The sequence below is a fragment of the Chanodichthys erythropterus genome, chromosome 15, assembly GCF_024489055.1.
Source record: "Chanodichthys erythropterus isolate Z2021 chromosome 15, ASM2448905v1, whole genome shotgun sequence".
Taxonomy (NCBI): Eukaryota; Metazoa; Chordata; class Actinopteri; order Cypriniformes; family Xenocyprididae; genus Chanodichthys; species Chanodichthys erythropterus.
In genome coordinates, this window is record NC_090235.1 from 11,813,259 (window position 1) to 11,837,806 (window position 24,548).

General features: G+C 37.8%; 1 protein-coding gene across 1 annotated transcript; it reads right to left on the minus strand.

Moving 5' to 3' along the window:
* On the minus strand, positions 1-23,432 carry sh3bp5a (SH3-domain binding protein 5a (BTK-associated)). Its single transcript, XM_067411669.1, has 9 exons — positions 23,115-23,432; positions 21,891-21,953; positions 18,941-19,069; positions 6,415-6,579; positions 5,826-5,956; positions 4,623-4,665; positions 3,285-3,504; positions 2,681-3,010; positions 1-867 (listed from the first exon to the last, which is right to left on the minus strand). The coding sequence occupies exons 1-9, from the start codon at positions 23,193-23,195 to the stop codon at positions 686-688; spliced, it is 1,344 nt and encodes a 447-aa protein (XP_067267770.1). The 5' UTR covers positions 23,196-23,432; the 3' UTR covers positions 1-685.
* Positions 23,433-24,548: the final 1,116 nt, after the last annotated feature.

Genomic DNA, 24,548 nt, shown 5'->3' on the forward strand with positions numbered 1-24,548 from the left:
GCATCTGTTTATTACACAAATAAGGACTTTGTGCCATGAAAACATACTGATAACATCATGATAACAAGATAAACACTGAGTATAAATATATAGCTTTGAACTACATGAGGACCTCCTTACATTACGACCTGTGGAGTAAATCTAAGACAATAGAGAAGGTTCATCGCACAACGCCGACAGAGTGAAAAACAACTGCAGATATCTTCTGCTAAGGCTGACATCCCATTAACTGCTTTCAATCGTAAGCTTCATTTACATAGTCGCTGGGGAATCAGGTGGTGCCATGCATACTAATCCAGTCACTTACAATGGTTTATGCTACAACAGTTAGTAGGTGTGTCACCTCCCATCAAAATTGAGTTGTTTCAAGTTAGCTAGTGAGACGCCACGACAGAAGACAGGGCATACAGACAGTGTCCATTCACAACACAAACATTTGAGGAAGACATGAAGAACATCCACTCCGTGATGATGAAAAGTTCAGTGTAGTTCCCGTCACTTCATAGTTGATGTCCGCATGACAATTCTAATACTTTCATGGTTTTCTGGTTTTAAACCAGTCTGTAACACTGAGATGATAATAGTTTCACACGATGGCTCCTCTGACACGTCGTACTGTAGTCTCAGATGCGGGCCCCTGCTTTGGCCCCTGTGCTGAAGGTTTGGGTTCCTACAGAGCAGGAGTTTAAACACTGTTGAGAAGCAGCACTGCTGGTGTGTTGGAGGTCACAGTGAAAGAACGAGTGTCTGTGTCGTCTGCGGTTTGGAGAGATAAACTGCGCAGGCTCTTCTGCAGGTGGGAGCTTTTCTGACTGCTGATGCTGTTTGTACTTCCAGGTTTAACTTCTGCGCCCTCTGCCCTCTCACCTGTTAGAAAACACAATGAACTGTTGAGAATCTGTTCAGAACAAATGAATGTTGGCTAATGTCAGAAACTGTATCTGAAATTGAAGGAATTTTCTGCGTTCAATACAAGTAAAGGCATAATTTTTGAAGGCATTTCCTTCAGCCTGAGGCTTATTCATTTCACTTTTGGTGTGCAAGGGTCTTTACATTGGCCAAAAATAATACTTTTTTTTTTTTTCTTTTTGTTATTATAAAACAAACAAGCTTAACCCACATGAGAAAAAGTAATATAACACATTGCTTTCCATTAAAATTAACTAAGGTAATTGAGCGATGCACCATTGTAACACATTACTTTTAAAAGTAACTTTCCCCAACACTGCTTGTGAAATTATATTTATCTTGTTTGCATGTGGCTTTAATATTGAAACAGTGAGTATTTTAATGTTTACAGATTGGCCCCATTTACTTTCACTGTAAGCGCCTCACTGTAAGCCAGATTTTTGCTCTTTTTATTTAACCGTTGTAAGCTATTCGTTTGGGATGTACACTCAGTCTTTTTGGGTCTCCAGAGACCCCAGACAATAAAATGTGATTTTTGAAACAAAAAAATGTTTTTTTTTTTTTGTTTTTTTTTTTTTTAAACAAATGCAATTTTACTTACTTTATTAATGTTTTTGCAGTTACATTTGTGCAGTTTTGGGAGGATTTAAGGCATGTTTTAAATTGATATAAATAATTTTTTTTCAAATTTATGTACAGTTCACTTTAAAAAATGACCCACATTTCTAACCTTCATTCATGGAGATAACATGGACAATTTGCCATGGTTTAGTGTTAAGATTTTTGCCATCAACTATATGGAAAATATAGTTTTAAAAGTAAAAAATTATCACTTTAACCAGTAGATGGCTGCAGAGCTCCACTATTTGCTATTGTTATTTGAACAACATCTGCAAAGTTATGACACTCAAAGTTCAATGCAAAGGGAGATATTTTCTTTTAAAGAATTTGCTGTTTATGGATTACAACAAACAGCTAGGAGGGACTACAACAAGCTTATTCCCGGGTTAGCGACATCACTAACACTAAAGTTTACATAAACCCCGCCCCCGAGAACACACAACAAAGGGGGTGAGGCCATGTTGGGCTGCTTTAGAGAAGAGGAAGAGTTGTTGTAGGATAGTGTTTTTTATTGACATGCCGTTATTTGACGCCGGACTGCTTCACAAACGAGGGTCAATTCAATGCTGGATTTGCACAAAAGATTAACATGACGGCACATGCTAGAAGTTGTAACTTCGAAGTTGAGTCTCTCCATCAGTGTCAACTCCGGTTTGAACAATGTAAGGCTGAACACCGTTACAATCCTCATTTTGGCTGCGTGAGATTCTCCAGCTTTGTTGTTGTTGAGCTGTCAAAGCTCCGCCCTCTTCTGAGCTGGGAGCAGCAGCTCATTTGCATTTAAAGGAACATGCACAAAAACTGTGTGTTTTTGCTCGCACCCAAATGGGGCAAATTTGACAAGCTATAATAAATGATCTGTGGGGGATTTTGAGCTGAAACTTCACAGAAACATTCTTTAGACACCAGAGACTTACTGTATAGTACATCTTGTACCCTGTAATGTTTGTGGATAATCACCATTATGCCTCAAATGCTGTTGATTGAGCTTTACTTGTATTGAACACAATATAATCCCTTAACACTCAACACATGTAAGTAAAATTGGCTTTGACAAGTAAACTAAACTGGCTGATAACTTTATTACTCCACACATCTTATGTGAGTCGGTTCTCATCATCCTCATCATTCAAGGACTTTTGGTTCTCACCTCTTTCCTGTTCACAGTCGGGTGACGAGGCCCCGCTGCACTCACTGCGAGGGCCCAACACCGGAGACACCTGCTCGAAGCCCTCCAGAGACCCCGAGCCGGGCAGCTGGAGCAGGTCAGGACCGGCAGAGTGGGACGGCGGGGGCGAGGAGGAAGAGGAAGGGTACGGGCAGGAGGACGAGAGCAGGGGATACGGGGAGGAAGAGGAGGGGAACGGACAGGGCAGGTCTAGAGGAGCAGACGTGGAGCTCAGGCTGCAGGTGGACTGTGTCTCGGGATCTTCTTCTGATGTTGTGCCGTTGCAGCTATCCTCGAAATTCACAGACATCACTGTAGAACAAACACAGGTTTGAGATGACATCAGTATATTGAATATCGTTGCTATTTCTTCTATGCATTTCTCTTCTTCTTTAGCTTGCTTCCCAATCTAGTTGTCTAATAAACCTGGAATTGTATATTACAAATATTGTTGGTTTTATTGGATCGGATAACAAAATATCATATACCACTTTAAACCTAATGCACTTATATTTGTGAAATGGTTTGGTTTCTTTTCAGGACTGCTGTATGAATTACATATTGGATTATGGATGATCTCACTTACTCGATATGCCGTCAGACTCCATTTTGAAGTTGGCGATGTCGTCGGTGGCGGCCCCGTCATCTTCAGCCCCCACCCCTCGGCCCCGGGGCCCCATGGCAGACAGTCGGCGGCGTGCGTGGATCTCGTCCGAGATGGTCTCCAGGTTCCGAAGGGCCGTCCGGTACTCGGCTTTGGCCTGGGTCAGTTTAGCCTGACGCTCGTCGACCCGTCTCTTCAGTTGCTGTATGGGAGATGGAGGACAAGGTAAAGTGGAGAACAGGTCACATATGTGTATAATCAAAATCAGATCAAATCTACATGTTAGTTTGTGTAGAATAAAGGAATATTCTTGAATTACTAAAAACATGCAAACATTGACTAAAGAAAATGTCTAAAGAAAATGAAGGCTACTTTTGGATCATTAAGATTTTGTCATTTGACATTGTGACATTATTTTAATGACAAATTAGTGCATTTCCCCCAAAATTTTCATTAGTGTAATGTGCCTGGATTTTTTTATGTATGTATTTACTTTTATTTATCTATTAATTCATTAATTCCAATTATAATGGTGATTCTCCTGAGATTCTCATTACTGTATTACATACTGTATTTTTAAATAAAATATATAATATATTAAAACACATAATATTTAGAAAATTATATATTTAATTTTAAAATATTTGTAAAATATTGTTTTAATTTATAATTATATTAACATTTAATTTAAGTATTCTCATTATTGTAGTGCACTTGTATGTTTTTTAAAATGTATTTATTTATTTATTTTTTAAATGTAATTCTCATTTTTCTTAATGGTGGTTCTCCTGAGATTCCTATTACTTTATTACACTCTGTATTTTTTAAATAAAACATAAAATATATTAAAACATAATATTTAAAAAGAAAATATTTAAATATATTTTTTAAATATTTGAAAAATATTTCACAAATATTTGTAGTAAATACTGTAATACAATGATTTATATACATCAAAATAAATTCAGTGCAGCAAAAACTGTATACATTTGTAAAACTGATGTATAAATTTACAATTTAAATTCAGAATTTAAATAATTTCACTGTATTATATAAAATAAAAAATAAAAATATTTTATTCACATTACAGTAATGAGAATTATGGGTGAAATGAGTACTTATTTAAAATGAAATGCAAATAAAATGTAATGGTTTTAAAACTAGACTTCATTTTCTTTAAATAAAATATAAAATATAAATAAAAATGAATGAATAAAAAATAAATATAAATAAATTTCTATAAAAAAGTAATCTTTGATTTTTGGATGAAAAGTTCTTAAAATATTATTTTGTGCAAAATAAAAACTGACGTAGGCCTACCTCGAGCTGCAGATAATATTTCGCCTTTAATTCAAAGTATGGCCTGCAGAGGGAGAGAAAGAGAAGCATTTGAACAGAGTGAGTCTCAGAGCCGGTTTCCATGGCAACAACAGAGCTCTGTGAAAGAACCGGCACATTCCACCAGCAGAAACACATCTGGAGCACATTAGAGACGCCTCACACTGAACTACACTTCCATCCACAGCCCAGCGACAGCAGAGGCCCGGGGTGGGGAGGAAAAAGACAGAAAGACACACTCTGCTGAAAGAGTTTTGCTCATTTACATGTGAGAGAGGAAATGTTTTGTGGGTATTCTGAAGGAAACATCATTTTATTTCCAAATATTGACATGTTTGAAATGATGTAAGGCCTGCAGAACTCGTGCATGCACAGCTTGTTTCAGCAAGATTTTTGGGTGTCTCCTCTTTATGTCCATTGTGACATGATTTATATGTATGATCTCAGATTTGTTCTCGATTTTTCTTTGCATTGCAATGCACTGTATGTCATCATAACCATTATGTGGGCTAATACATTTTTGTTACCTTTTTGACATCAAAACAGAAAGTGTATTTACACTGAAATTATATTTTATATAAGTTTTGGGTCTGTAAGATTTTTAATGTTTTTTAAATAAGTCACACATTTCTGATTATTATCAATGCTTCGTATTTTTATGGAAACTGTGATACATTTCTTTCAGGATTATTTAATGTTCAAAAGAACAGTATTTATTTGAAATATAAATCTTTTGTGATATTAATTGTCACTTTTGAACAATTTAATGCATTCTTGATGGAAAAAAGTAGTAATTTCTTTTTTTGTTAAAAAATTTTTACTGACCCCAAACTTTATAAGCGGTAGTGTATGTATATCAAAAACACTGACTGATGGATGGATGGAAGGGTGGGTGGGTCAATAGATAAATGGATGGATGGATGGATGGATGGATGGACGGAGGGATGGATGGAGTGGGTGGATAGACAGACGGATGGACGGATGAAGGGAGGGAGGGGTGGGTGGGCGGATAGATTGATTGATGGGTGGATGGATGGATGGATGGATGGATGGATGGATGGATAGACGGACGGATGGATGGAGGGGTGGGTGGGCGGATGGATGGATGGATGGGTGGATGGACAGAGGGATGGATGGAGGAATGGGTGGATGGATGGATGGATGGATGGATGGATGTTCTCTGACCTGGACTTGTTGATGGTGCGTTTGAGCTTCTTCTCCAGTTGTCTCATGTGGCTGATGGCGGCGTTGTATTTGGTCGCTGTTTCTCTGTGCTCGATTTCACTGCGTGTCCTGCTTTGCTCCGCCTCCATCACCTGGAAGAGCCAATCAAAGCAGTTCAGATCAAATTAACTGCATAGCATAGAGACAGAGTGCATTTAGGCCACACCCTCACTGGGGGGCGGGACAATCCAGCCGTCTCCATCGACTTTATATAGCGTGAGGCAGCCTCTTTGTCATTTTTGACTTATAACAAAAAACAGAACAATATCTAAAAGCCGCTGTGTGACAAGGTGTACAGCAAACAAGCTAAAAAACCCAGAACTAAGTTTTTATAAGCTGTCGACCCCAAAAAATGAATGTTTAAGGACACACGTAGTTCGTAGTAATCTCACTGGCTGTATCCACTTTTGTGTCCTTAAACATTCGTTTTTGGGGTCGACAGCTTATAAAAACTTAGTTCTGGGTTTTTTAGCTTGTTTTCTGTACACCTTGTCACACAGCAGCTTTTGATCTATAGTGTGTTTATGGTCAGTGGTCTTGTGTCTCTCACCCTCTGGGTGGCGTGGTTGAGCATCTCCTGCCAGGCCGAGTCAAACTGCCTGCTGTCCTCTTCTAACAGTCGCTCCTCGGCCAGAGCAATGGTCTCCTTCGCCGCCCGGAGGATCTCGATGGCTCGCTGATACTCCTGTGTGGCTCTCTGAGCTTCTACTTGAGCCTGTAAGACACGAGAGAGAGAGACTCGGTTATGACTTCAACACCACTCACAGTTGGTATGAACACAATCCAGGATAATTTGCTGAAGTGAACCTCTGCTGCTGAAGCATCATTGAAGACTAATATATAATTCATGTCTAAGAAGAAACTGCCTTCAGAGAGCAGCTCACATTCTTCATCTCTTGCAATGCACGAGCAGCTGACAGATTCAAGTGTGCACATGTTGTTACGTAAAATGATGATGACACATTGTTACTAAGATACAGCTGTAAACAGCTGCTGTCAATACTCACTCATTTCTATTGATGACGCAAATGTACCACAATTCAGTGCCAAGTAGTACAATGTGAGACTTTTTTACTTCTGAAAGAATTACAATGTGATTTAAGAGTGTTTAAATTAATAAAACTTTACATTTGTTAACATTAGTTAGCATAACTTACTGTAAGCTGTTACAACACAATCTTTTAATTTCCCCTCAATGAACCATAAAGCTTTATCAGTCACAGCATTAGTCGCTCAGCTTTAATAGATCACATGACCAGGCTCTGTCTCTCTGTGGGATGAGCTTCTCATTTACAGACGATCCCTCTTACATGCTGAAGAATTCAGAAAGAAAACTAGCAGAACTTGAGACAAGAAGCTGATGTATTTTTCATAGAGCTCAATCATCTCCCCCTCGGTCTGTGCAGACAGACAGCAGATTAGCTGAAATCCATGAGGATTTTCTCAGTTATAAACAAACTCAGATCCTGAAGGTTTTAGGTTCAATACAAGTTAATCACAGATGCGGTCTATAGAGATTAGCACAAAACAATTTGAACTTAGATTATAAACCCAAACAAGAACTGTGTTTGCAGTAATGAACTTAAAATCTATAGGGTTTAAAGCAGCTTGTGCTTTTGTTTATTGCTTACATATAAAATATGATGTACAAAAATGAAATGCCTACATTTTCAACTTTTGTAGGAAAATAAATTTCTATCTATCTGTGATAACAGACTATTTCTTATATCCTTCACTCTTAAAAATAAAGGTTTCAAAGGGGGTTTTCACAGTGATGTAACAGAAAACACATTTTTGTTTCCCCAAAACCTCTCAGTGAAAAGTTATTTTTTGTTTCTTAGTATGAAGAATGTTTAAAAATTCTAAAGAACCTTTTGTGGAATGGAAAGATTCCATGGATGTTGAAGGTTCTTCATGGAACCATCAATGGCAGTAAAGAACCTTTATTTTTAAGAGTGTTGTACAAATGTAATCAAGTCTTTACTGTCATGACGGGAGATTAAAAATATAAGCAAATTTATCAAACTAGTTTCATATTAACTTGTATATTTAATATTTTTCTTTACTTCCTGCTTGCTTGCTTTCTTTATGTGTCACAGTCCATTAAAATCACAGTGGCTGTGTGAACGTCATTGTATATTTCTGTTTTGCATGGAAGAATACAGAAGTGCTAAATGAAGTGTGCAGGTAGAGAGAGAGAGAGACGTTGTGCGCTTCTCCAGACAGATGACTCACACGCTCAGACGTCACTTTGCACTGGCGAGATGAAGGGCATCATGAGTTCATGAGTACGTGAGGTAAAGCGTCATGTCAAACCTGACCTTTCTGACCATTGTTCAAAAATGACCATTCAACATCATGAAACAATGCATGTACTGCACCATACAATAGCTCCATTTAGGCTGCTGCTAATGTAAGGATGTGATGGCATGTCTGCGTGGGCAAACGCTGGACACTGAAGTCTCAATCAGCACACATTAGCCAGACTGATGATTGAATTTGCATTGGCTTCAGAGGGGCAGTTTTTCAGTGATTTTTAAGAAACATTTTAATAGCAAAGATTTGCCTGAATTTAGCAATTTTCTGTATCATTTAACTGTATTATATTAAAATATAGCTGCAAGCAGCAATTACGGGGCCAAGCACAAAAACGGCACAAGAAGCAAGCCAACACGACTGGGAGCATCAGGCTAACTGCAGCAGTGAACAATTAAAGACCTATTAAGATCATTTTATGTGAAAGAGCTGAAAAATGATCAAAAATGAGGATTTACTGCTTCATCACTTTCGACCAATAGGTGGCGCTGTGTCCAAATTGTTGTGGTATGGTCAGAGTGAGGTGACAATGACACTTGCAAAGTTCGGTGTCAATATGTCAAAGCACTGAAGATTTATACAAAAACGGTTTGACATATCGACTTGAAATCCATAACTTTTTGTCGGCATCGTCTGAAGATGACACGGTTCAATTTTGGTGAAAATCGGAGCAACGGTCTAGGAGGAGTTCGAAAAAGTAGGTTTTTAAAGAAAAACAATATGGGGGAAAGGAAGTTTAGCTGACTATGGCAAATTTGATATCTATGTTCTCAGCATGACCCAAAGAATCTACTGAGACCAGTTTCATTTCAATTGGTGAATGCAGTCAAAAGTTATTAACATTTTTGTACATTTTGTTATAACTTTTGGCCACAAGGTGGTGCTGGTCTGAAACTTCTCAAGCACTTTCAGGGCATTGTCCTGATGACCCATACCGAGTTTCGTAACGATACACAAATGCATTCACAAAATACAGCATTTTAGCACAAATTTCAAAATGGCCGAAGAACAAAATGGCCCATATGAGAAAATTGGATATCATTCGACTCGGCATGATGCCTCGAATCTAAAGAGACCAAATTTATGAATTTTTGTCAAACCCATTAGAAGTTAAAAGCAAAAATAGCCATTTTTCATATCTCCACTCCAGTAGGTGGCACTGCGCCGAAACACTGCATGATGCCTCAGGTCATGCTTGTGATGACATGTACCAAGTTTGGTCTAAATATGATAAAGCAGTGCAGAGATACAGCTTCAGGAGTGGGTTTTGCATCATGACTCAAATTCGTTGCTCCAGTATATGAAAACGATTTGACGTATCGACTTGAAATCCATAACTTTTTGTCAGCATGGTCTGACGATGATACGGTTCAATTTTGGTGACAATCGGAGCAACGGTCTAGGAGGAGTTCGAAAAAGTAGGTTTTTAAAGAAAAACAATATGGCGGACAGGACGTTCAGCTGACTATGGAAAATTTGATATCTATGTTCTCAGCATGACCCAAGGAATCCACTGTGACCAGTGACATTACAATAGGTGAATACAGTCAAAGGTTATTAGCATTTTTGTAACATTTTGTTTTAACTTTTGACCACAAGATGGCGCTGTGCCGAAACTTCTCAGTCTCCTTCAGGGCATTGTGCTGATGACCCATACCAAGTTTTGTAAAGATACGTTAATGCGTTCGTAAAATACAGCATTTTAGCACAAAATTCAAAATGGCCGACGGCCAAAATGGCCGAATTGGGAAAATTGGCTATCATTCGACTCGGCATGATTCCCCGAATCCAACGAGACCAAATTTATGATTTTTGGACAAACCCATCAGAAGTTATAAGCAAAAATACCCATTTTTCATATCTCCGCACCAGTAGGTGGCGCTGCGCCGAAACACTGCATGGTACCTCAGGTCATGCTTGTGATGACATGTACCAAGTTTGGTCTGAATACGATAAAGCGTTGCGGAGATACAGCCTTACTTCTGTTTTCGCAAGCACTACGTACAATTCGTTCGTTAGTTTTTCGAAAACGGTTTGAGGAATCAACTTGAATTCCATAACTTTTTGTCAGCATGGTCTGAAGATGATCTGATTCAATTTTCATGAAAATCGGAGTAACGGCCTAGGAGGAGTTCGAAAAAGTAAGTTTTTCAGAAAATTCAAAATGGCGGAAAAATTTTCATGACGGAAAATGACGTCATATGGTGCGTTCGATTCGTCTTGAGCCAAGGAATAAGAGGAAAAAAGAATTGTGTTTCTAGCCCTTATGGTTCAAAAGTTATTAACATAAACATAAGTGCAACTTTGGACAGCTGGTGGCGCTAGAGGGATTGAGTTAGAGACTCCAAATTTGCTATGGACAAAGGTCAGACTGTCCTCTGACTGTGTGCCAAATTTCACAACTTTCCCGCCAGCGGTTCTATGGGCTGCCATAGACTTCAAGAGCGGAAGAAGAAGAAGAAGAATAAATATAGCTGCAAGCAGCAATTACGGGGCCAAGCACAAAAACGGCACAAGAAGCCAGCCAACATGGCCGTGAGCATCAGACCAACAGCAGCAGTGAGCAATTAGAAAAAAAAGTTATTAGCATTTTTGTCAAGTTTGTTATAACTTTTGAGCACGAGGTGGCGCTGGTCCGAAACTTCTCAGGCTGCTTCAGGGCATTGTCCTGATGACCCATACCAAATTAATGAATTTTGGTCAAACCCATCAGAAGTTATAAGCAAAAATAGCCATTTTTCATATCTCCACTCCAGTAGGTGGCGCTGCGCCGAAACACTGTATGATGCCTCAGGTCATGCTTGTGATGACACGTACCAAGTTTGGTCTGAATATGTCAAAGCATTGTAGAGATACAGCTTCAAGAGTAATTTTTGCATCATCTCTCAAATTCTTTGCTCCGGTATACGAAAACGGTTTGACTTATCAACTTGAAATCCATAACTTTTTGTCGGCATGGTCTGAAGATGATACGGTTCAATTTTGGTGAAAATCGGAGCAAAGGTCTAGGAGGAGTTTGAAAAAGTAGGTTTTTAAAGAAAAACAATATGGCGGACAGGAAGTTCAGCTGAATATGGCAAATTTGATATCTATGTTCTCAGCATGACCCAAGGAATCTATTGAGACCAGTTTCATTACAATCGGTAGATATTATCAAAAGTTATTAGCATTTTTGTCAATTTTGTTATAACTTTTGACCACAAGGTGGTGCTGGTCCGAAACTTCTCAGGCTCCTTCAGGGCATTGTCCTGATGAACCATACCAAATTTATGAATTTTGGTCAAACCCATCAGAAGTTATAAGCAAAAACAGCCATTTTTCATATCTCCACTCCAGTAGGTGGCGCTGTGCTGAAACATTGTATGATGCCTCAGGTCATGCTTGTGATGACACATACCAAGTTTGGTCTGAATATGATAAAGCATTGCAGAGATACAGCTTCAAGAGTCATTTTTGCATCATGCCTCAAATTCGTTGCTCTGGTATACGAAAACGGTTTGACTTATCGACTTGAAATCCATAACTTTTTGTCAGCATGGTCTGAAGATGATACGGTTCGATTTTGGTGAAAATCGGAGCAACGGTCTAGGAGGAGTTCGAAAAAGTAGGTTTTTAAAGAAAAACAATATGGCGGACAGGAAGTTCAGCTGACTATGGAAAGTTTGATATCTATGTTCTCAGCATGACCCAAGGAATCTACTGAAAACAGTTTCATTACAATCAGTTAATATAGTCAAAAGTTATTAGCATTTTTGTAAATTTTGTTATAACTTTTGACCACAAGGTGGCGCTGGTCCTAAACTTGGTATGCTCCTTCAGGGCATTGTGCTGATGACCCATACCGAGTTTCATAACTATACGCTAATGCGTTCGTAAAATACAGCATTTTAGCACCAAATTTAAAATGGCCGACGGCCAAAATGTCCAATATGGGAAAATTGGATATCATTCGACTCGGCATGATTCCCCGAATCCAACGAGACCAAATTCATGATTTTTGGCCAAACCCATCAGAAGTTATAAGTAAAAATAGCCATTTTTCATATCTCCGCACCACTAGGTGGCGCTGCGCCGAAACGCTGCATGTTGCCTCAGGTCATGCTTGTGATGACAGTTACCAAGTTTGGTCTGAATACGATAAAGCGTTGCGGAGATACAGCCTTATGTCTATTTTCGCAAGCACTACGTACAATTCGTTTGCGTGTTTTTCGAAAACGGTTTGAGAAATCAACTTGAATTCCATAACATTTTGTCGGCATGGTCTGAAGATGATCTGGTTCAATTTTCGTGAAAATTGGAGTAACGGCCTAGGAGGAGTTCGAAAAAGTACGTTTTTCAGAAAATTCAAAATGGCGGAAAAATTTTCATGACGGAATGACGTCATATGGTGCAATCGATTCGTCTTGACCCAAGGAATCAGAGGAAAAAAGAATTTTGTTTCTAGCCCTTATGGTTCAAAAGTTATTAACATAAACATAAGTGCAACTTTGGACAGCTGATGGCGCTAGAGGGATTGAGTTAGAGACTCCAAATTTGCTATGGACAAAGGTCAGACTGTCCTCTAACTGTGTGCCAAATTTCACAACTTTCCCGCAAGCGGTTCTATGGGCTGCCATAGACTTCAAGAGCGGAAGAAGAAGCGGAAGAATAATAATAAGCGTACGGAACGCCAACAATAACAATAGGTGCCTAAGCACCTTCGGTGCTTGGCCCCTAATAAGCGTACGGAACGCCAACAATAACAATAGGTGCCTAAGCACCTTCGGTGCTTGGCCCCTAATTAGTACGCTAGCATTTAAATTTTTGGGGTCAGTAAGATTTTCTGCTCACCAAGGCTGCATATTTTGAACAGCAGTGTATATTATTTTAATCTCTATACCGACCGTTGTGCACACTGCTTTTTTTAGTATTGGCTATTACAAAATCCATGACTCAATCAACACCCAGTTGTGCATCACATGACCACAGAGAGTAAACCCGAACGGCTGCCTACACTAGATGACGAGAGATGATGCATTTCTCCTGATCTGTCAACAGTTCATTGTGTGTTGCTCATAATACTGTGATTTTGACTGAGCTTCTCTGTCACAAAGAGCTACAGTGTTGTTAAGCTGTCACTGTTGTTGTGTCATGATGACCTGCGCTCCTGAAGACCCTGCAGACCAAAGCACGGCCCACTAAGGGATTCTACACATACTGACGCTCAATGAGAGATGCTGCAGACTAGGCTGGTAAAAGATCAGTGCTGCTAACTGAAAGGTTGCAGGTTCAAACCATTTTATGCATTTCATAAGTGTAAGTTCTTCAGTGTCTCATGATCCTTCAGAAATCATTCTAGTATGACGATTTGCTGTTCAAGAAACATTTCTGATTTTATCAATGTAGAAAATACGTGTGCATATGGAAAGCAGCAGCTTTCATTTCTGCTCTGACAGACGCAAGACGAGTGTTTGTTAGAAATCAGGAATGGTGCTTGGTACGGTTTTCATCTTCAAACCAAACTTGGGACTTCAGTTGACAAAGTTTAGCACGCTTTCCATAATGTTTACGCGTTAGCTCAGTAGGCCTAGAGGCTTTAGTGGCTGTTTGAACACATCCCACCATATGAGAGTTTACACTATGAAAGCAATCCAGTCAAATGCATTTTTGACTACCTTTAGAAGTGGTAGAAAGTGGACAAGTTCAAAAGGTTTTAGATCTTGTTTACACCGGTATTTAGCGTCATCCACTTGTGAACTGATCAACTAAAATGCTTCTTAATACCAGGTGCAGACAGGGCCATTGCCAACACAAGCCTTCAGACACTTTCACTCATAAGGTCAAGGTTAAGGTCAGGTGAACACTGTAATGCCAGATTAGAGTTACGTCAATAAAGGTTCTCACTTGCTGTGGAGCTTTTAAGGTCAAAATCACACACACACTCGCTCATCTGCCTGTCTGTTCACACACACTTGCTATGTTCTGTGTGTCTGGACTGAGAAATGTCTGTTTCTTATACTGTCTATTTTTTTCCTCCTGGTAATGTGTTTGACAGGCAGCACAAGTATCTGATTTTCTCTGGTTTTCTGACCTATTTTCTTCCCAAACTCGGTCAGACATGATGTATTTTTCATGAGCAGCGTTCGCTCTGCGGCAAAATCATGTTCAATTAACATTTAATGACCTCACTATGATCTGAAGATGCAGAATCACCTCGACACACCCTAAACTCTTTCTGACCTACTAAAAACTGACCCACTTCTTCCCAATTTGTCAAACAAAGCAAGTTCATCTACCCAATGAAATGGAGGAAACAAGCATCTTTACTGACACAATAACTCTTCTTTAAACGCAGGAAACTTCCCCGTGTTTTTATTAGCATTCGCCGTAATGCAGAAGTATGTTCATGGTCTGTAAATAATCTATAAACTTCCTCCTCTTGCTGCATTTAGCATGATCACACAGATTAATTGACTTCCCTTCATGCAAACACGTATGAAAATCTTTCATGCACGAGTGAGTCTGTCGATCTCCCAGCATCTTAAGCAAACGAGTGGAATTCCACAACCTCATCCAAAATGAGACAAAGACGGCTGTTTTCCATCTGCACAGATCCGCAGGGCTCAGAGTAAACAATCCGGCTCTTTCTTCATGACTCTCCATGATTTATGCAATCCAAGCTCCCTCTATTTCTTGCTATCTCCCTCCGTTCATTCATTTGACATCAAATTAAAATTTTCTTGCTTTTACAGAAAAAATATGGCGCCCTGAATTGCAAAATAAAAAAAATCATAGCATAGTTTACTATTAACTATTTTTGTCTATTTGATTTTATTAATTTTTTTAATGCATTTTTTATGGCTTAGAATCAGCATAAATATGTTCATTGTGAAAAATTATTCAGTTGAACATGGCTAGCTGTAGAAAACAATATTCAGTTACTTAAAATGTCTGCGATTAAAACAAACTGAATTCATTGATGATTAATATATGGTTATTGTGCATTTAAAACACATTCAGCATTCAGCTCAGAAATCCTACCCGTTTATGTATGACTGACAAATACGCATCACATTAAGTGTATTAGTTTATGTTATAACTGTTTGATAAATGTTAAATTGAAGCCTGAATATTTGTGTAGAAAACAGGAAGTTCAGCATTTCCGGTGTTCCGAAATGGAACACTAGTTCACTGAATACTACATTGTATCCTGCATGCTGCCTACTATTGTTTTTAAATTGCATGTGATGCAATGTGCAAAAATGAATAGTAGTATACTACAAAGGTTGCCATATGAGCTCAATTCAGTTATCATAATTTTATCCAATTTTAATAAATGCATAAACTTTTGACAAATCAAACATTGAGTCCAGGAAAAGATGTTTAAAAAGCTCAATATTTGATTCAGTGAGCTGTTTTATATACATGCTTTTTTTGGCAAATGTAGTTGGTCATCCAGGTATTCCATACAGAAAATGTGCACATTTGCACTATATACATAATGCATACTGAACAAATACTATGAGTAAAATTAGTCAGATGATAGTAATAAAATTGATCAGTGGGTAACTGCAATTTGCAGCAAATGTAGCATGTCATGTGCATTTTATACTATGCTGCAGAAACAGTATGAGTAGTATGCCATTTTGACCATAACCAATGTCAGCAGAAGCTCAGAAATTGTTGAATATTTTAATGTCCAACTGTGTGATGAACTAAAATAGTTCTAAATTTGCATATGAGATGTTGCAGCAGCAGCAGCAAATCAAATGCAGTCTCAGTCTGGATCGCACCTTCATGTACTGTCTGCTCAAATGACCTTGATTTGTCTGTGATAGTGTGTGTGTGTGTGTCTCTTTTATAACCTCTGCTCATCTCTAATTAACACTCACACACTCACACCCTGTGAAGGGACATGAGGTGTGAGGTCAGCTGACACGTGCCGCAGTCGTCTGTCATTGATGTCTGATGCCTGCTGCTCACATGCCACAGGACAGAACAGATGCCAGCAGAATCAGAGGTGAGAGTCGCGCCAGAACACACCGAACACAGGGAACTGTTCAACGACACACCCATCTGTCTGTCTGTCTGTCTGTCTGCTCAGCTGTAGGTCATTGAAGGTGTGATCGTGCACTCTGTTCTGATTGGATGTAAAGTGGGCGTTGGCACTCTGACTGAGAGACAGCTGGCACTGCCAGTCTTAGCTGTGTGTCTCACCTACTGACACAGACAGATCATGGTGGTCTTTTAAAGTGATGACAGGACAGTTACACTAGACCACCTTCATTTGATTACCAGTGCAGACAAATGTACACACACACTTCAGCTGTACGCAGTTCAAGCCCACGGATATAATGCATATTAAGATTAAATCAAACCACTAAATCACATTAGCTAACATTTATAACTGTGTGTGTGTGCTGCGTATATTTCTGAATTATTATGCATCACTGTGAGATTCCTTTGATATATCGTTCACAATAAGATAGTTCATGAGTTGAGCTTGGAGACTTGGAGATTTAAAAAGATTAGCTGATGATGTCTTTTTCTTTGCGGCACTTTACTCACTCGTGACTAATGTCAGATCATTTCGTTTTAATGCGTTTAAAAATAGACTGAGAATATGAGCGAGTGACTGGAGCTTCTGTCTTTGTGAAGGTTTCTCGCAGCTTTCTTGTGAGAGTCAATCTCTTCATCACTTCAACTGAGAATAAATGAGTTTATCTAATGAGAACTCTGAAAGTGTGCTGCGAACTGCTATAGTGTGCACTAACCAGCCATTTAAATGTTGAGCAGCAAGCTTATTGGCTGCATATGTGACACGATCAGCTTGCCAATGTAGTTAACAATATAAAACTTGATATGGTAAAAGTCTAGGTCAGATCATTTTTTTAAAGAAATTAATGCTTTTATTCATCAAGGATGCATTCAATCGATCAAAAGTGACAGTAAAATGTTATAAAAGATTCTATTTCAAATAAATGCTGTTCTTTTGAACTTTCTGTTCATCAAAGAATCCTGAAAGAAAATGGTTTGAAGCAAATATAAAGCAACACAACTGTTTTCAACATTAATAATAAAATTAGAAATGTTTCAGCAAATCAGCATGTTATATGATTTCTGAAGGATCATGTGACATTATGCTGAAAACTCAGCTTTGATCACATGTGTAAATTGTTTTAACAGACATACACATAGGAAACAGGTATTTAAAGTGTAATGATATTTCACAATATTACTGTATTTTTGATCAAATAAATGATCTTAAATTATTTTAATATAAATAAAAAACCTTCAACGTTTGAATATAAACACACTACACTGCACTTCTGTTTGGTTTTGACTGTGTTATAATTGCGTTAGAGCCAGAAGCTGAGCAGAACTCTCACCTCTTGGATATAAAAAGCTCTTTTATGACTGTTTGAGAGCGACATTTGTGCTGATTTATCACCGTCACAAGGTGATAATATGGAGAATTTCATGGCTGAAAGCAGCAGCGATCTCAAATCCATCCTCACACGCATTCACATGACACTAACGACCAGGGTTTTTCACAACAAAACCCACCCAAATGCTGCTCAAAACTTGTGTTCTGGGGGATAAAATCCGCATTCCTGCTAAAATTTGCATTCCGGGGAAAAATATTATGTTATTTGGGCTCGCTTCAACCTGTGGACGTGAAAAACAAGCCGAGGCAACAGTGTTAAAGTAGACTGCTAACGGCAGATGCTTGTTCATATTAAAAACTAGATTTTGGTTGTAATAATTGTCACTATACAAAGGTGTCATGGGTAGTTGCTAAGATGTTCTGAGGAGAAGATGCTTTTCATAGAAGGACGTCATGTTCAGTCTTCTCTCTTTAGCCGTTTCTATCTATAGGAAATGCCAAGGCCTGTTTGCAAACAAATTAGCCCGCGTCTGCACGCTGGACTGCAGGTCATTCATTATTGAGAAGCTGACAGCGCAGGCTGTGTTTGGGGCTGGAAGGTGGTCATGTGATTATGAGAAGTTAAACTGGGGCAAACATGTTTTTCTTAAAAACTCGTCCTCCAAAATTTGAGTTGCATTCTTTCAGAGCATCATACTTTTTTTGAACATAGCACACTGTTATACAGTACGTTAATACTGTAAATCTGCTGTTTTACAAAGATTACTCATGTTACTCAAAGATTACTCAGTTCATGCAACCGTACAATGTAAAGCAGATCTATCTATCTATCTATCTATCTATCTATCTATCTATCTATCTATCTATCTATCTATCTATCTATCTATCTATCTATCTATCTATCTATCTATCTATCTATCTATCTATCTATCTATCTACATGGTGAACATGTTTGCTTCATGGCAAAAAAAAAAAATTCTCTTAATTTGATATCACAAGAATAGGAATTATGAATATTGTTAATATATTGTCCAGCTCTAGATATGTGCAACATAGTTTACTTTGCACATAGATTCATAGTTTATCCAATTATATACATACTGGTACAGTAATATTATGTAAACCCGAGTCATGCCAGGTTTTCTAGTGAACACCCGCAGAACCGGGTCATCAGCTGTTTCCTGCTGTTCGACAGGCCTCTATGGCAACAGCCAAACCTTCATTGCATAATTCTGCTTTCCCTTTCAGAGTAGTGAACGACTACAATCCTTAAGGTTTAAAAAGCTCTAGATGTGTTTTTCCTAATCATTCATTCCCTAGACGAGATTCCAGAAGATTCCACACCATGCAAACTCCAGCAAAACACACTGCTGTGACAAAACAAACAGCTCACCTGGCGGGCCGCCCTTCTGGCCTCCCAGTACGGTTTTGAGTCTTCTACGGCTTTCCCGATCTTCTTGACCTGCTCATCCAGCTTGACTGTGGCCTCCATTAGGACGGCGCGAAACTTCTGCCGGGAATCCTGCAGAATAGAATAGAGTGGTGAGTGAATCTAAAATCACAAGTCAAGTGTCTCAAACAAAACTATGAATGTTTGCGTGGTCTGTGGCACTGAATCTCAATATTTAATGGCACAGACCTCACAAATCTGTCATATTTAGTGTTTAGTTCTTCATTAAAACCACTGGGAACTTAACACAACTTTGTTTCCTGATAAAGTGCATTTACACTCCTGAATAAAGCTAGAAAATCTGAATTATTTTTTTTTGTATCAGTGAAAAGTGCTGTCTAAGTTTGAACTGACTCCCTGGACATCACAGTATTCTGATCTTCAGCTCGATGAACAACTGAATTCTTGTCTTTGTGTTTACAGATATACTGAAGTGCGAATTAAAGTACAGGCAGTCTGTGAATCCTGAATAAATGGCAGTGCACTGAAAGGCTCATCATATCCAAGCAACATTCACTGTATGCTCAGGAATCTCTGAATTATGTGCATCCATCTTTTATTTTCACAGTAATGAAACGCTTCGATAATCAGGCTTTTGTTGCTCCCTGAAAAGCGCTGCTTCAGCTAACTCAATTCAGCATTTAACCCAGTTAAGAAGGAATCTACACCCTGCTTTCTAGACAGAAAACTCCCCCCTCAGCAGAAAGAAACAATCACATTTGTTGCATAAGATGAGCAGTGGGACAGTGTTTTTGAGTCGTGCGTGCGTGTGTATATCGTGTCCAGTTCTGCCGGTCATGAATCTGTCATAGGGTGGGTTTGGTCGCTCAAATGCCATATTTAAAAACACTGACATCTACATCCTTCCACACAGGACCTCAATGACATAAGACACGTCAGAGGTATTTAGACTTCCTCTGACAGAATGACACTTCCTGGTTCGTTGTGGTGATTAACCACAGGCCAAATACAGTGAAATACACAGAACTGTGAGTGAGTATTCATCATTTAAAAAAAAAAATATGAGGATGAGGAACAAATAGTCATGAATCTGAAATAAGACTTATGGGTAATACTTTAAAATAGGGTTAACTGCATTAGTTAACATGAACTAATAATGAACTGCACTTCTGCAGCATTTATTAATCTTTTTTAATGTTAAATTCATCATTTACTAGTACATTATTATAATCAAATGTTGTATTAGTTAATGCACTGTGAACTAACATGAACAAACAATGAACAGCTGGATTTTTATTTAACTAACGTTAATAACAATTAATAAATACTTTAACAAATGTATTGCTCATGTTAGTTAATAATGTTAACAAATGAAACCTTTATGTAAAGTGTTACCAACTTATAAATGTCTGAATTCTACACAATGTGATTATTGTTAATGAAAATTATAATTAATAAAAAAAAAATTAAATTGTTAATTGACATAAAGCTGAAATAAAATCAAATATAAATATTAGATGAAAAAAAAAAATAAACAAGTTAGAAATGTTGCCTTACCACATAACAAAACCACTAAAAATTAAACTCAAATTAAAATGAAAACTGAAAATAACAATAGCAGCTATAATTGAAAATACGAATAAAACTATAACAGTATAGAAAAATGCCAAAAAAATAACATTGATTCTACTTCAGTTGAGATAAAAAAAATGTTTTACAAAAAAAAAGATCTGATAATCACATATACAGATATATAACGCACATTTTACAGTAATCCTTACTCTGTAAAAAGAATTGTTGGTTTAACTTAAAAAAGTAAGTTACCTGAGTCCATTGAAATTAAAAATTTGAGTTAATACAATGAAGGCGATTGGTTTAATCAACAGAAACTCAAAATATTATGTTCTCTGAACCACATTAATTAAGTCGATTTGACAAAAGAAAAAATGTTGAGACATCAAATCATGAAAATATTTTTTACAGTGTACCAGTGTTGGGGAAAATTACATTTAAAAGTAATATGTTATAATATTTCGTTACTCCCTAGAAAAGTAACTAATGTTACTTTTTATGGAAAGTAATGCGTTACATTACTTTTGCATTACTTTTTGTCACCTGAGCTGGGCTTACATGGTTTTTAATAACAAAAAATAAAATACATGTATATTTCTGTAATTTAAAATATTTCATTAATTATTGTAGATATGCAGATTTTCACTGTTTTTATTCATTTTGAGGAGTACTGAAGAGCTGTCAGTCAAAGTTACTTGTGTACTTATTTAAAAAAGTAACTCATATTTTGTTGTAAATTTAAAAGTAATGCATTACTTGAAAAAGTAATCTGATTACATAACTTGCGTAATGCATTACTCCCAACACTGCATTTTGCTTATTATTTCTTACACTAACAAAAGGTTTTTTTTTTTTTTTTGGTATTATTTTAAATACTTCAGACTACCATGTTATTGCCATCTGACACCTTGCCTTTACCATGGTACCAGCACATTATATTTATATAAGGGTATGCTGTATTCAAAAAGGAAATCATAAATCAGCTGAAACAAAACATGGATATGGATATTTCTTGTGCCAGTTTAGCAACTAGCAATTTACTACTGTTTGTATCTCCTTTGTGTTCCACAGAAAAAAGTCAGTCATGGGTTTGGAATGGAATGAGGCTCAGGACATTTTCCTAAACTACTCCTTTAGCGGTTGAGGCTTGTGGCTTTCAGAGCAGGAATTCCAGACTCGGATAGGAGAGATTTCCTCTGTCTGCTCAGCAGATAGAAAGGGTGTCAGTCGCAGGAAAGAAACTTCATTGGTCAGTGCCGGAAGGGGGAGGGTGCTGAGCGTTTAGACATGTCTTTGGAATTCTGCCTGCAAGATTTTCAGTAGAAACAGTGACAACAGAAAGCAGGCATGTGAACCTTACCTCCAGTTCTGTCTCCCATCTGTTGATGTTATCTGTAGACTGATTCAGTTTCTCAAGTTCACCCTGTTGAAGAGATAAAGCCAGTTGAGATCACAGTAAGATGTGTGTTGCAATGCCAGTAACATCTGGAAAGTGTTATTCAAGTAACCCAACACTCATATGTGTGTTTTCCTCCGACCTTAGCTACACGTTGATGACACACAGATGTTTCACGCCGTTGTTTTCATTATGAAAATATTTTCTTTCATGGGTGGAGGATGAAAAACCAGTTCATCTAGCACAACTAGCATAGTCTTAGATATAAAGGTGTTTCCATGGTTCTTTGCAGCAATTTCTTACCAAGATTAAAAGTGTCAGTTATTGTAAAGAAAGTAAGTGCACTTTTGAAGCAAAATTTTCAAGGTTTTCCAAGAAGGTTTCAAATGATAAAACAATAGATAATGTGTTGAAAAAAAGACTGAAATCATGCTTAAAAATATCTGCATGTCACTGCATTAGAAAATGTGTTTATGACTGATATTTTGGTGATTTTTTTTCTTTTTTTTTCTTTTTTTTTTACATAGTGCAGGGTCAAACAACCTGGTATTGAAGGTTAATCATTTTAAATAATAATCGACTCTAAAATCTGTTATACCATAATGTCCGAAGACTTTTTCACCCACTGTAAATCGTTTTCTAACGGATAATAATAATAAAAAAAACATTATTATTCTAATAGGAATCTAACGCTTCATGAAGGAGTCTTAATTCTGCATGCAGTGCACGTGAACTAGAAAATAAATTCTAAATATGACGTCAAATGACTCTGATTGTCAACGCGGTTCCTAAATGTAACAAACAATGAAACAATGTAACAGAATTGAACAGATTATGTCACAATGGGGTTCCCCTGAAAGAATCAAACACCAGCTGTTTAACAATCTGAACAAACATTATCTGATCGGATTATCGGTGTCTATAGACTTCTGATGAAATCATATGATACGATCTGATCGAGCTTTAATCCAAAAAGAGTTTGACCCAGTCGAACTTCAGTTCTGGTTTAGGGAAAGTTAAACAGGAATTACTCATAAAATTCGGCATATAGAACAATAAAACATATCAATACAGCCAAATAACATAGCCTATACGTATTCAGTCGAGTTTCGTTAATCCGGTTTAAATGGATTTTGTCGATGTGAATTCTCAGATGCAGCAGTCGAAATGGATTTTGTTGCTCTGTACCTGAATCCTCGGATCAACCTCCTCTTCCTCCAGAGATTCCGAGTCTTCATCAGATTTATTCTCTTTCTCCGTGTCGTTCATTTCGATAGTAGACGTGATTTGTTTATTATTGGCCGAACAAAGCGGGTCTCTGTCCGGGATAACGGGCTCCGATGATCCGCGCAGAGCCGCGCTTCTGCGGTCACTCCATTAGTTCATCCAGACAAACGCGATTAAAAGAAACACACACGATCCCTCATGTCCGAAAGATACCGAATCTGCCGAGACACAAACACACACAAAACACCGGCAGACACGAGAATGAGGAGCCGCTCGAGCTCTGAGATCTGCGGAGATCTCGCCCGCCCCCTCCGGCACAAACACCCGCTGTCCTGAACGAGGGTCACTGCAGTTCAGCTGAGAGAGATTGATACATGGATATAGATCTTTTTGTGTAAGAGAAAGAAATGTTTATTAAAAATATACGTTACATTGTATATATAAATATAAGCATTAAAGTGTCTCTCTAAAAATAGCAATTTAAATAATTTTTAACAGATGCCAAATTAAACTATAAAAATGTCAATCCTGTTACCTTTGTGAAAGCATAGCTTAGTTGAAGAAATGTTCAAAAAAAGTGCATTACTATTTTAATTATGAGGAATGGCAATAAATAAACTATTTTTGTAGCACTTAAAAATCTTATTTTCCTGGCTATTTCTGTCTGTCTCTCCTCTGGCAGTTGCTAAACAAACTTCCTATTCCTAGTTAATCCAGACCAGTTCGCTGTTATTTTCTGTTAAAACAAAAATACTTTGTCAAACATAAACACACACAAACTGATGCTCAGATTAAGTCTTGTGTTGAATCAAGATTAAAATTTAAAATGCTTGAAAGTTTTCTGTGGTGGATAGGTTTAGGGGTAGGCATTAGAACATACAGTTTGAACATTATAAAAATCATTATGTATATGGAAAGTCGCCATAAAACATGAAAACTCAGCGTGTGTGTGTGTGTGTGTGTGTGTGTGTGTGTGTGTGTGTGTGTGTGTGTGTGTGTGTGTGTGTGTGTGTGTGTGTGTGTGTGTGTGTGTGTGTGTGACATATCAGGACACACAGGTTTGTTTTTGTGAATTGTGGGGACATTCCATAGGCGTAATGGTTTTTATACTGTACAAACCGTATTTTCTTTAACCCTACACTACCCCTAACCCTCACAGGAAACTGTGCACACTTTTACTTTCTCACAAAAACTCATTCTGTGTGATTTATAAGCCTTTTGAAAAGTGGGGACATGGGTAATGTCCTCATAAGTCACCCTCTCCTTGTAATACCTGTCACACCCATGTCATTACACACATTTGTGTGTTTACCTGTGTGTACACCTATATTGAAGGAAACCAGAGAAAAAGGATTGGGCAAAAAGGTTAGACATTTTTACACAGAACTGAATAAA

Coding starts and splice junctions, on each gene's coding strand:
- sh3bp5a (XM_067411669.1), bottom strand. CDS start 23,195: ATGAACGACACGGAGAAAGAGAATAAATCTGATGAAGACTCGGAATCT. Junction 6,580..18,940: donor CCAGAAGGGCGGCCCGCCAG/GTGAGCTGTTTG, acceptor CGTGTCTTACAG/GCTCAAGTAGAAGCTCAGAG. Junction 4,666..5,825: donor CGCACCATCAACAAGTCCAG/GTCAGAGAACAT, acceptor CTCCCTCTGCAG/GCCATACTTTGAATTAAAGG.